General features: G+C 36.3%; 1 protein-coding gene across 2 annotated transcripts; it reads left to right on the top strand.

Moving 5' to 3' along the window:
• Window positions 1-1,852: 1,852 nt before the first annotated feature.
• LOC137399744 (uncharacterized) lies at window positions 1,853-6,149 on the top strand. 2 transcript variants are annotated; one of them, XM_068085961.1, is made up of 5 exons: window positions 1,853-1,874; window positions 3,730-3,869; window positions 4,439-4,652; window positions 4,941-5,063; window positions 5,189-6,149. In XM_068085961.1, exons 2-4 carry the CDS (start codon window positions 3,800-3,802, stop codon window positions 4,975-4,977), a joined length of 321 nt encoding a protein of 106 aa, XP_067942062.1. In that variant the 5' UTR covers window positions 1,853-1,874; window positions 3,730-3,799; the 3' UTR covers window positions 4,978-5,063; window positions 5,189-6,149. The 2 variants fall into 2 exon arrangements, with proteins under 2 accessions (XP_067942062.1, XP_067942061.1); XM_068085960.1 differs by lacking the exon at window positions 1,853-1,874 and adding an exon at window positions 3,290-3,364.
• Window positions 6,150-14,574: the final 8,425 nt, after the last annotated feature.

Below are 14,574 nucleotides of genomic sequence, written 5' to 3'. Positions count from 1 at the left end.
AAATTAATTCTATAATCATATGAGTTGAGGGGTGTAACAACGGTGACAGTGTAACAGCGGTGACGCAAATTTCCAAAATATGTGCAACTTTGAGCAAAACTGAAATTAGTTGAAGGTACAGCGTATAAAGTTAGCGTTGAAAACAAATTACTACTAATTTTGAACAAATAATACAAGCGTAGCAGAAACTTATATTGATGTTTCCTGTCACCATTGTTACTCAAAACATGGCAACTTATAAAAGAACCCCACAGCAATAGATCAGTGCACACAATGCCAATTTATGCATTAACGGGCAGCAAAGCCATTGTGAAATCCATTACAAATAGATATTTGTGTTCAGATTAATATGCATACCATGTACAAGCATCTCTATCTTACCATTATGGCTATAAAGTATTTTGTGCGTATACACTAAATTTAGCAAACTATTAAAACATGATAGAGGAGCACTACCCCCACAATTATTTTCTATTTTAGGGTTTAGTATGCATACTTCATATGTGAAGCATTATTTTAATGAAATAACTGTTTTGAAATTTTGCCAAAAAATCCAGTTATTTATGGATAGACCCAAATGCCATTGAATAGAGGGGAGAGCAACTGAACGGATGGCAAATCAGCAAGTGTTTATCCTAGACTGCTCAACGACTCACAACTAGAGGTGAGAGTTGTTCAAACACTACTACATAGTATCACACCACTAATGGGAATTTCTTTGAATAAAACGAAAGAAAACATTCTCACTTCTCTTGCATTTTATGCAGCACTCATTGCACTCTAGATCGTGCCCGAGTGAAGGCCAGCAAATTTCATTACACTAGTATGATACATGTACTTTGAATCTATTAAAACGTCACCAGACTATGCCATTCAGCTCAAAAGCCAGATACAATGTAAAATTAAACACTGAGATAAAATTTTTGCTGCATTGAATTTTATTTGTAAAATATTTTTATCGCCAGTTATTAAGATACATTATTGCATTCAAAGTTAAACAATACTGGCCACGGCTCCTTTCACCAGGAATTCAATCAAAGTTTTTCGGCGCGAATAAATCTCATTTGTATCCCCCTAACGACTCAAGAGACGCACAAGCTTCTCGTGCGTCTCGAAGCAGCACAATCAGAAACTGTTAATCAAATATAGCTAGTAAACTATTTCAGTATATACTAATAAAATTTAACCTTAAATACGTGTTTGGTTTGCAGCTCTTCGATAACGTTTGAATTTCCTTGATCCCAACTGTAGATTCCAGATCCCAGCTGTAAAACGCCTATGTACCGGTTTAAACAAATTGAAACTGCTGGGACTTTTCCGTTTTTCAAGCCTGAAATCCTCATATTCATCACACGTTTCAAGCTTGTCCTAAACAGCGCCGCAATAGCTATCGCAAACTCAAGCTACTAAATAAACTTTTTCAACCCGCTATCGCGATATTGATTCAATAGGGATACAAAGGGGTTACCCGGTGACGAATACACAGTTATGCTGCGGGAGCGAGATGCTGCGAGACTACGACTAGACTATCAAATGTGAGCGCTTTTAGATTACCCCTCGTATCGGCATTAGCCACGCGACTAGCTTTGGCCAGCTTTGAAAGTTTATAATGACCTTATTCTACTAGAGGAGATATGCAAATGTGGTAGATTTAGCAAGATAGGCCATTATTACAACATCTTATGTCACATAGTATACACGTAAGACACCCGCAAACTAAGGCAATCACGTATCTTATATACGGTAGCAACCATAGATATATATACCATAGGTATATATATATCTATGGTAGTAACAGTTAGTCTTTTGTTTACTAAATTATCGCAAGAGCGCTTCCGGGGCTGTGAGTAATCACGTGTGGCGAGCACGATAATGTAGGTGTACGGTAGAGGTGGAACGAGACAGGTTTTTTAAGCTCGAGACGAGACTCGAGACACTGTCTTGTAAAAATTCGAGACTCGAGACACGAGACAGTAAAATAATGAGCATTTGGTGATGATTTTACTACACAAGTACTAGCTACTTGGTATATATAAAAGTAATAAAACTCTTTTTAAATTGAATTTTCACCTGGTGTAAACGATTTAAATACAACATTTTAATAGTGATATGCATGTAGTTTTTGTAAACAAAAGTGACACAAACAGCTCTAAAATACCGAAGTTATATATTCTAAGAATTTTGAGCTTGATTGATCATAATTATTATAAACATATTGCTTTGTACATGTATATTTTTACCATCTATTGAATAGTTCTTACTTTTTAATGTAATGTGTAATGAAACCGATAGCCGTCACTCTACAAAGAAATACCGCAACTAAAAGAACACACGATAACACTTTCATTCTTATCGTTTCATTAAAGTTTGCTTTGTGTATTAGCTGTAGTATGTGAATTATATTTAAATTGTACTCATGAAATTATATTAATTACTGTATACATGTATATTCTTACATTGAGCTAACAAAACGTCATTGTTAACCGAGCACGGACTATGGTCGACACAGCCTTTCGTTCGTTTCTCCGTGTCCGGGCAAGTTTTACCCGCGATTGGTAGTATATACGTAAAAGAGGCCCGAATTTTATGAAGGGCAGTTGGTGTTTAGACACGATACGATAAAATACAGACATTTTACCCGCAAAAGTCTTATTTATTAAATTGGATTATCCGAAGAGTAATTAGATACGACCAGAATCTGTTTTAACGACACAGAACCGAACTAAAAAATAACAGGGCCGTTGTCCGGACTACATGATTAGACTCAGTGGCCAACATAATCAGTAGCAACAGGTAGTAACGGACCGGGTATAACTTTAAAGGCAGTTGCCCGCAATCCATTACAATATATGGAGTTGTTGCTATCGCAAGAAGCCATGTTTTAACAACCGTGCGCAGGCGCTTTAGTTCTACTTCCTGTCTCGAGTTTGGCAATAGTTAACTCGAGACGAGACCGATACGAGACGAGACAGGTCGATACTCGAGACGTCTCGTGTCTCGTTCCACCTCTAGTGTACGGTGTATTTTATGCTAGTTTTATGTTTTGTTATTCTCGTAAATAAGTAGTGTCCGAGTTTTACATGCATCTCGTAGTTTATTTGAGTAACAAGTGATCTAACCATTACAGTAATGAGACACTAATTAATAAGGATGATGAAATACAAGATTGACCAATTAGCATTCGGGGATTAATATTTTCCCCAGACTTGACAAGCCAATGACACAGGCATGGTTATGATGAAACATCAGTAATCTAAGACCATAGATATAAACCTTATCTCTCTGTCTATGACAAGTAGTTAGGCAGGTTTTGTGTATGCTAAGATCATGATGAAACAGCTTTTATTTAGCTCTATGATGGCAGGTGAGTGATTTATATCGAAATAATGGGTGATAATCACATTAAAGAAAAAGTAACTGAACTGGCTAGCTTAGCCAACTAAGTTAGTTTAGTTACCCCTTTGATATAAACCTATCTTATTGATCTTTTGTTAAATCATGACAAAGTATCGAAGCCTTTTTTATCATACTTGGTTCATTTATCCTCACAATTATTTACTATTAATATTATATATATATAATATATTCATATTAAATATTAATTAATTAATATTTAATAGATCATAAAAATAATAAAATTATTAAGAGTCATTACTACAGCAAGTAATAACATCAGTTAATTGTATAAAGAGTCTTCACAGGATGTTTTCATCATGATTATTTTATTAGATGACAGCAACACTGGGAGTAACCCGTTTAGTGATAAGAAGTGGACAGTTGTTGAAGTTGAAGAGATTTGATGGTTGGGAAACTTGAAGAGATATTGTTCTGTCTACAAGCTGGCTACCACTGGAAAAAAGAACCAACTGGTAGACAGGTGTCACAGACATTCTCTCAAATGTCACTGTACCAGTGCTGTGACTGGCAGTTAAGAAGATGATGCTGCTACACTTCCACATTTATCAAGTTTTTCAAACGATTCATTGTCATCACTTACTTAGACTGACTCTCTCAGTGAATGGCCATCGTATACTCACAATATTTTGCTCAAATACAAAGCCTGCGATGAACACCTTAAACAAGGCTACAATATTTTTAAGCATGACCAAGTAGAAAATATGCTTCTCGCTAAAGATGCCGATTTCTTTTATTGTAAAGGGAGGGTATCACCAAGCATGGAAAAACAGCGATATTTATTTATTTATAAACGGCTTTCGTGAAACTTGACAAAGCTCAGGTGTTAGTCAGTAATTGTACTTGTGCTGCCGGCAAAGGGAAATGTAAACATGCAACGGCTTTATTATAGATGCTCTTGTTGATCATCTAATGTCTGGCCTAAAGGTAATAATTGAGGGTCTTGCTTGTACTTTCCAGCCTAGGCAGTGGGGTCGAGGTAATTCAACACCAGTTTCAGCTGTTGCCCCTTTTTCTGACTTAGCACCTCTGACGGTGGACTATGATCCAGACGATCCCGCTGCAGCAACACGACAGGTGCAGCGTGCTAAGAAAAGGCTGCAGTATTCATGCTTACACGAGGATGCTGAGCCGATGACTGGTACAAGACTAAAGGGACTGACTGGTGGCCATCGATTCTGGACTAAGATTGTGGAATGTTCAAGAATGAGACACTATGGATACGAAAATAGTGAGGTGTAAGTATCCATGTCAGTCCATATTATCTGTGTTTACATTAGATTACATGTGTTTGCCACCCAGGTATGGTGTTTTCTGATGATGAAATTGGGTGTCATCCCCACTTGGCACCAGTTACTTTAATGATACCAGCTTGCCTATGATGTTCTTCAACTATCTCCTATATGTACTCAACATTCCACAACTCCGCCCCCGCACTCGATACCTCCAAACATATGATGTAGATGCTCCATGGAATGTGTCAAACAAGAGCTTCAAGATGACCATACATTTTTTATACCATTTAGATCAGAACATTATGGTGGAAGTTCCACAGATAGATGACACCAACTCCTAGCAGTGTGATACACATCCCGCACAATATAAAGACAGAGAAAGCAGTCTTTTACTGAGAAAGTGATGATTGAACAGTAGGTTTTAAATTTACCTACATACAAAGTTACTGATAGAAAAGATCAGATCCACCAAATAATATTTGCTTTCTGTTTTGCTGTAGTGTCATCCTTGTGTGTTCGGGGTAGAGTTATTGTTGTAGAGACAGATTTGAATTGGAGAGACAAACCAGAAGACAGGGAGACAAGTTGTGGATGGAGGCAAAAAGAGGCATGATTACAGCAAGTTTGGTTGGACAAATCTTTGCATTACGAGAGACAGCATCAAGACAACCCACTATAGACACCATAATGCAACAGAACATAGAAGATTTACAGCACATACCAGTTATAAAACATGGTAGAACATGAGAAGTCAGCAATATCATACTATGAATCATTGACAGGCTTTAAGGTTGAGGAGCGTGGTTTGATGAAACACGGTGTTCACAAGTGGTTAGGTGCTAGTGTTGATGATTTTATTTCACAGCCAGTGGCTAAAATAATAGATCTAGTAAAACCAAGAAAATCATGGTTTTAGCTTTGGATGCGAAAAACAACATCAAGCTAAGGCAAAATCACAAGTACTTTTATCAGACACAAATTCAGGTGGCTTGTTGGGAAGTGAAAAAGTGACTTCCTTGTTTATTTGTGTTCCAGTGATAGTAGCTTTATAGACAGTCATGTGGAATCTATTAGCTTTGACTTCAACCTTATTAATAAACTTGTGGCTCAATGCAAAGCTTTCTATGACAGCTACATTACTGAGTTGTTGTAGACAATCTAATCCATGTTGCCATTTTATATTTCTCATTTCGACTAGCTATGCCATGGCGTATTATGGGCTTCATCACTTTTCCAGCTTTTTTCTTTTGTTTAACTAATTTTGTTGATGAAAATAAACCACAAAACACATTTAAATAGCATAACATGTTTAATACTGTGACCAGATGGACTCCATAGTTAATACTAACTGCAGAACAAAAAATTTGCCTAAAGAGTAATTCTAGTTTTTCACAATCAATCATTGTGCCAAAAGAAAAAAACTGAGTATTTATATATAGATGTATAATAATATATTATAATAATAAGTTTAATATACAAAATATAGTTTACAAAAAAACTCTACAACTCAAGACGTTTCTATTCATTCCTTAAAACCACGATGTATCAGGGATTGCTAAACATATTATGGAAATGTTTACTTTTCCATAAACATAAATATTTCCATAATTTTATGGAAATGGATATGGAAATTTTATTTTAGAAATATGGAAATGGAAATGAATTATGGAAATGTTATGGAAATGGAAAAAATATGGAAATGAATTATGGAAATGAAAATAATATGGAAATAAATTATGAAAATGGAAATAAATTATGGAAATGTTATGGAAATGGAAATAAATTATGGAAATGTTATGGAAATGGAAATAAATTATGGAAATGTTATGGAAATGGAAAAATATATGGAAATGAATTATGGAAATGGAAATATTATGGAAATGGAAACAATATGGAAATTATGGAAATTTTATAGAAATGGAAATAATATAGAAATGAATTATGGAAATTGTAACATACACGTAATCCAAGATATAAACAGAGGGGAGTTATATTGTATAGACTAGGCTACATGAATAGACAATGGTAATACACAAACAGCTAACATCAGTGGTATTACAGAAACTATTAAAGGGGTCTGGAAGAAACTAACTCAAATTGTCTCTTGCTCGGCTACATGTATTATGGACAATGGTAACACACAAATCCGGCTAACATCAGTGGTATTACAGAAACTATTAAGGGAGTCTGAAAGAAACTATCTCAAATCGTCTCTGGCTTAGTTATAGGCAATGGTAGCATACAGCTTTGATGTTGCCTGGACCCTAAATAAAGTATATTAGCAAGCAAATATCATATTCATATTATGTATAAATTAATCACATGTTCGGAAAGAGTTGACGATTGCACACACACATTTGACACGCAAGTGCGCACACATACGTACACAGCCTAGCAGCTGCCATTGTTTTTACTGATCATTACTTGAGGTTTATCAAATCCAGGCTTTGACATGGTTTTCTATAATCATGAGTGTGCCACCCTGTCTACTGATGTGGTCATACTGACAGAGCGTGTTTTCAATTAAAATGTCAGTATTGGCCAGGGCTTCTATAAAAGAATCTCTATGTTTTTTCACAACAAGTATTTACATGGTTTAGTATCGCTGTTCTACCCAATTTAAGGCAATATAATAATACATACACAGCCAAATTCTGCACAATTGACTTGTTTTTATGAAAATAGTTTAGTTGTGAAATTCTAGGCAAGTAACGGATTACTTCAAGGGGGACACAACTATAATAACTCACACACATCCCAGTCCCAGTAAATAAATTAAAAGCACCCATAATCTTAGCTACTATAAAAGCTGTGTCTGTCTGTGTGTCCAAAGCCATCCTTACGAGTTAGGAAAGAGATTACTTCTAACAAGATTCAAACTTGCGATATTCATTTCGGTAAACCACGGTTTGCTGGTAGATCAACCACTCACGGCATCTCGGCTCACGGTATGGTTATTAAACCTGACGATCTCACACTGTACACGTGACTGCTAGGGTGTTAGTCCTTAGGCTAGGGTGTTAGTCCTTAGGCTAGGGTGTTCGTTCTTAGGCTTTGGCAGTCATGTGTGATACCCAGGATACATTATCATGGACTCATGCAAACACAACAAATAACTGTTTTGAGATAATATTACTTCAAAGGAGCCAAAAGCCACAAAGTGAAAATCCTGACTCATGACAGAACGGAGTGAAGACAATCAATGGAAACATAGTGTTTGCACTAGTCATGACAGAAGGCAACTTCCTGTGGCGAGCCAGGTCAATCGCTGACTCAGCGCTCCACCCAGGCAGCAACCAAAACGAGCATAAGCCGCTGCTCAACGCTGACAGTCAAGCGAGCGACGGAGAGGTAAATGCTGAGCAGAACCAGGACTGCCGTATCTCAATGCTCCAACGAGTAACAATAACCTCAGTAGAGCTAATAAATATAAAGGAATGTTGACAAGGCCAGCAAGTAGATTAGTGAGGAGAGACTAGAACAAAGAAGACTAGGCATTATGCATGCCTGGCTAAGCTATTGCTGCAGGGATCGCTAAACATATTATGGAAATGTTTACTTTTCCATATCCATTTCCATAAACATAAATATTTCCATAATTTTATGGAAATGGATATGGAAATTTTATTTTAGAAATATGGAAATGTTATGGAAATGGAAATAATATGGAAATGAATTATGGATATGTTATGGAAATGGAAATAATATGGAAATAAATTATGGAAATGTTATGGAAATGGAAATAATATGGAAATAAATTATGGAAATGTTATGGAAATGGAAATAATATGGAAATAAATTATGGAAATGTTATAGAAATGGAAATAATATGGAAATGAATTATGGAAATGTTATGGAAATGGAAATTGTGACAAACACGTAATCCCTGCGATGTATCAAGTTTTATTAAGACACAAATTTTCGATGTATATCAGTAAAGTGTTGATTAGGGTGACGTTTCCCTCACCCTGCCTAAAAATTAACACTTACTAATAGGAGGCTGAGTAATGGCAAGAGGTAACAAAGTCATTCGAGTTTGGGGTAGGCAAGGTAACAACATATAACCCATATCTCGCTCAACTGTACTAGGGAGTTGTGTGTATGAACAGCATTTAAAATAGAGTAGCGTCTGACACGACCTATGACACGTTCAACATGGATTCTGAAACTGGCAATGCTCCTGGTCTCATCCACCTCTTCTTTATCAAATTGTGGAATGAGGGAATGTTCAATACTTTGTTTTCTTTTAGTAATTCATCTATCAGGAAACCCCTATCAGCTATGACCATGTCATCAACATCAGGTAAATCTATCAGACCACTTCTGATCACAACTTCTTTGTCTGAAAGGCGGCCAGGCTAGATATCAGGTAGAATCCATTACTGTTGTGGCATTAAAAAAGCCAAAACCGGGGTTGTTCAAGCAGCGATGATACCAGAACGTGAACCACTGGGACATCAACTTAACAATGGAGCTGTCTGACTAATGCAATAGAAATATATGAAGATAAATAAAAGAAAATAAAACAAAAGGCTAAAGACTTGTGAATCACTAGCAATCATCAACATTATATAGAAATGGAACGATATACTTTAGCAATTATCAATAGCTATGTTGCAAACCAAACATACAAGAAAAAAAGTACAAAGAGAGAACAACTATGATAGATATCATGGCTAGATTGTTGTATGGAAATATCACCAAAACCAGAAACAAACGGGGAGTGAAGCTAGACTACAAAATAAACACCCAATATGCACCAGCAGCATGACATTCAAAACTTCAGAAGATCAATAATTGGAAAAGTAGGCTAAAGCAAATTCGAAACTTCAGGGTTGAAGGAATCTATCACCAAAAATGAGTCAATCGCTGTGCCAGAAAACAAACAAAGAACTATTAGAGATGAATCAGATAATTACGCGTATACAGATCTGTCAGTTAGAGTTAGTACCAAAATTACCAAGATTTAATCACGAGCTTCACCCTACATACATGTATCTACATCACGTACACCAGCTGAAAACTTATGCAAACAAGATACTTTGCACCCCTGACATAACGCATGGAACCTTAACACTCATCCTACTTCCCACATGCTAACGATCCCACATGTTAGACAACTATAAAAGAGAGCAGCTCCATTGACTCAACCTCACTTTCCCGAGGGTCTGCTTAGGCGATCTCACCTCTGCCTGCTAAAGAACCTCTCTCTCCTTCCAGTGGAGCCTATCTTTACCCAGGATTTGATTAGGCGGTTTCCCCTCTATCTGTTGAAGAACCTCTCCCTCCTTCCAGTGGAGTCTATCTTTACCCAGGATCTGATTAGACGGTTTCCCCTCTGCCTGCTGAAGAGCCTCTTTCTCCGGCCTGTGTGGTCTCTTACTCAATAAGTAGGTGTCAGTGTTGGAACTTGGTACTCATCCCCTGCTGACCGCCAATGATGCCAGAAACTATGGAGTCAACATTCCATAAGGAACTGTTAGATATGAAAAATGATCTGATCTCATGACAAAGTACTTCTTGTCGCTGAAGATTGAAAGAGCATCTGCATCCTCAAAGACTAACCATCAGTGCTATATCCTGGGTAGAGAGGAAACCCTTCAATGTGGTGATATACAGAATTTGATTCGTAAGCGCAAGAGTGACTCTCGAGACCTCATCTCATTTGCTCACAATGATGAAATGCTTTATATCATTAAATGCGCGTATGTTTCAATTGAACATGGTGCCGGTAACAAGATGACCAAGGCTATAAATAAGTATACGAACATGACACACCACTCACCGGGGCTGTACGAACCCTAATGTATCGAATGTTAAAGAAACTCAAACTCGTAATTTGTAAATTATCCTAATCAGTGATCGTATGATTGTTATTCAAATGAACGCTGTGTTTGGTAGAAGCTGCTTTAATCATTTCAAATGAATGTATAATTTAAATTCTTGGTCCAGCCAACTGTAGTAGCTAGTTTAGAGACAAGTAGTTTGGATTTGGTGCAACACTTGATTGCAGAATATTAAAGATCAATTGTTGGTAATTAATAAAATTGAGATTGGTGGATGGCTGCCTCTTTTAATGATAGTACTCTACCAGACACTGCTGTTTCGCTCTAATAAATGCACAAATTAGCCTCATGAAAACTAATACACCTGTGATTATGGTAAACAGCTACTCCTCACAAGTTATCTAAGCAACATCTATTTAACCGTAGATAATCTTTGTATCTTTGATCAAAATTACATGTCATGTTGTACTTGGTGAAAAAATTATTTTTCAAAATACAAAGTGGGAGAAAATTAAACAATATTAAAATGCATGCGTGGGATATTGACTAGAAATCACTGTTATGCTTCATATCAATTTTTAGGGCAATCTGTCAAATGAATGGACTGATTTTTTATTTAATTTGTAAATTGGTTAAAAGTTTTAGGCACTTTACCAATTGACTAATTTTACACGATGGCTGGAACATATACGACTTATTGGTGAATTGCATCTGGCAGTCTAATTCAAATTACCAACCAGCTGCAATAAAGCCTGGTACCCACATCGATTGCGAGACTCCGCCGGTAAGTTGCGCAGCAAAACGCTAGGCTCGGCGGCTTCTACTCACATATAAAGCTGCATCACTAAACTTAATCGCATAATCCCATAAAATGGTCGCTCGCCATGCCTTTTCGATAATGGTGACATTCACCTGCACAGTGCATTTTGAGAAGGTTTTGCCTGCGGCTTTTCGCCAAATTTGAACAGCGCTAAACTCTTGCATTGACCGCCGGCAACGACCGGCGGTGCCCGGCGTGTAACTTCACGTTTCACAGCAATAGCCTGCGGGGCTGTCGCCGGTGCTTTGCGACATATATGGCAACCAGGCTTAAGGTTCTAAGACATCTATCAGATTGATTAAAACAAAAGCTATACACTTATGGGCCACATATAGTTGCTAGCATCAGAGTTGTTTTACAAGTTTGATAACAGATGTGATAATAAATTGTGTGATAATAAGTGATGTGAAACAGATGTGATAATAAGTGATGTGATACAGATGTGATAATAAGTGACATGATACAGATGTGATAATATGTAGGAGATGTGATACAGATGTGATAATAGGAGATGTGATACAGATGTGATAATAGGAGATGTGATACTTATGTGATAATAAGAGATGTAATAATAAGAGATGTGATAATGTGATGTGATACACATGTGATAATAGGAGATGTGATACACATGTGATAATAGGAGATGTGATACACATGTGATAATAGGAGATGTGATACACATGTGATAATAGATGTGATACACATGTGATAATAGGAGATGTGATACAGATGTGATAATAGGAGATGTGATACAGATGTGATAATAAGTGATGTGATACGGATGTGATAATAACATATGTTATACAGGTGTGATAATAACATATGTTATACAGATGTGATAATAACATATGTTATACAGATGTAACAGTAAGTGATGTGATACATAAGTGATACTAAAAATCAATTTGAATGAGTTTCCAAAATTTACCATTCGCATAATATTGTACAATATGAAAGTTACATACCTGTTCGAAAGGCAGCCTCAGACAAACCTTCCATGAAAAGATTAAAAGCAACACTTTTACTCATTGTACCTATTATCATTGATATGTTCAACAGAACATTGATGGCAGAATATTGATGAAAATGATCAAAGCTTCATCATTTCACAGCTCACGACCACATGGGAGTTGACAAGACATTTTCTGGTTTAAATTTTTTATTTTGCTGGTCAGTCAATTAACATAAAAAACTATATTCTTCGGTTATGTGATAATCTTTGTTATTCACTAGGCTACTGCTGAGTTTCTCTTATCCAACATCGAATATACATTATCAGCTGTTTAAAGTGTGTAACAAATATTACAGTGTAGGCTTAATTATTATAGTTCATGACCTCTGACATCCGCAGACTACAGAGTCAGTTCATTGGATATAAAGGAAAAGCAAGTGAGGAGTTGTGTACTCATCGCATACCCTCATTCAAAGACATGGTTCAGCTTTTCTCAAGTATGTATGCGGCCAGCTTGTTAAAGATGTGGTTGCGTCAAATTTGAGTTGATCTTAAAAGAAAACATTTTTTTTCTCTATCAGTTGATATGTTGTTTGTTGTGTTGGGCAATCTCATTGCCAAGATATTTGAAGATTAAAATTGAAAAAATCTGATCACCGTAAAAACGCTCAGGCCAAAAAAACATGCCCAGACTTGCCCAAAATGATGTCACGCGGTATTTATCTGTCAATATATCTCGTATTCACATCGGCTATTTGCGATAAAAGTCTAGTCCTACGCAGCTCTATTGGCATATATCTTATTTTGTATTTGCTCATGTTGGCTAAAATAAAATTTTTAATCCAGCTACAGATGCATTATTATGAATGTTTCAAAGGCCTCAAATAACGAAAATTGAAAATTTGTCTTACTCACTTTCTCCAAATGCTGTGTAAACATTTGAGTACCGACTACCAATTCTAACGGTCTACGGTTTTTCTGTCAAGCAAACTATGTAGTATAAGGTCTTTGTATCAGCACAGTTTTGCCGCTACCCACACCAACGATATACAGCCTCCCAAAAGCCCCGCCCACATTATGTTCGTCGCCTATCCTTGGGGCGGGGCTGTATATCGTTGCCTATACCGACTATTGCCCGCACTGAAAACTAGTTTTACTACTCTAAGTAAAATACGCAATTTGCGTCTTTGAAAAGAATATACATAGGGATAGAGAAGTCTGGGATGAGAAGTCTGCTGCAAACTGGAGTTGAACTCACACTCTCCAGTTCTGCGGACATCCATATATTGTATCCAATTCACTACGATATTCTGCAAATCATGTTTTGCATTATTTTCAACAATATAAGTTTATTATATAATTTTTACAAGCAAAAAGATTTTCATCTTGGCATAAAGCTTTTATTAAAAATATTCATCAAGTCATGGCCACTCACATAGTTTTAGCTGATACAATAAGACAAATTCACCTACTGCAGCAAACTCAAACAAAACATCATGGTTTATGCAGCACACATTCAAGTCTCTCTTTCCCATTTATGGCAGTTTCCACATTGACAAAGCTGCTTCGGCGGGTGGGACGACATAAACATCCTGTAATCAGTAAAACAAATGCAATAAATATATGTCATTCATAGATATGTCATTCTAAAGCGTATCTACTGAAAGCTTTCAAATTGGGAGTTTGATAGATTGCGAGTGTAATTTTAAAAATGAATAAATGTTTAACAAAGGCACAAGTACGCCAAGCCAACGATTCGAAGCTTTGGTTCTGGAAGTTAAAGACTTGCATTGATCAATCGATTTTCTTCACTTTCTACAAGTGAAAAGTGAACATCTAAAGTCAAATCATAAATCTAATTTACTAGATAAAACTGCCACAGAAAATTTGAAGCAAATGTAGCTCGGTGAACAAATAAAAAAATATAAAACAATGATTAGTGATAGCAAAAAGTTATAATTTATTAATTAGTACATGTATTAATGAGTAATAAAATATTACCTTTAGTATATTCATCAATCTAAGCCCTTGTATTGCTAGGGTCACTGTACATACGTATCTCGCATGCGCAGGAAATTACATTTTAGCCTCAAACAGGGAAATATAATCTGAATGTAAACTCAACAGGAACCTCTATAGGAGATGCAAAGTAAAAGATAAATTTACCTCCATTCTCCGATCTTCCTCCGTAGAACTTTAACTACCTGATGCCAAGAAAACTTAGAGTCACCGTCGCAGCAATTTTTACAATTACATATGTTGTTCGCCAATAAAACGTGTCGATCGAGTAATTCATTAAAGTAACGATGTTAATTAATTTAGTAAATATTGATGTCCATGCGATTTAATAATAGAGTAAAATCCCTA

Source organism: Watersipora subatra, chromosome 7 (assembly GCF_963576615.1).
Source record: "Watersipora subatra chromosome 7, tzWatSuba1.1, whole genome shotgun sequence".
In the NCBI taxonomy this organism is placed as follows: Eukaryota; Metazoa; Bryozoa; class Gymnolaemata; order Cheilostomatida; family Watersiporidae; genus Watersipora; species Watersipora subatra.
Note: the sequence above shows the minus strand (reverse complement) of the source record. Positions and strands in the feature narration are given on the sequence as shown.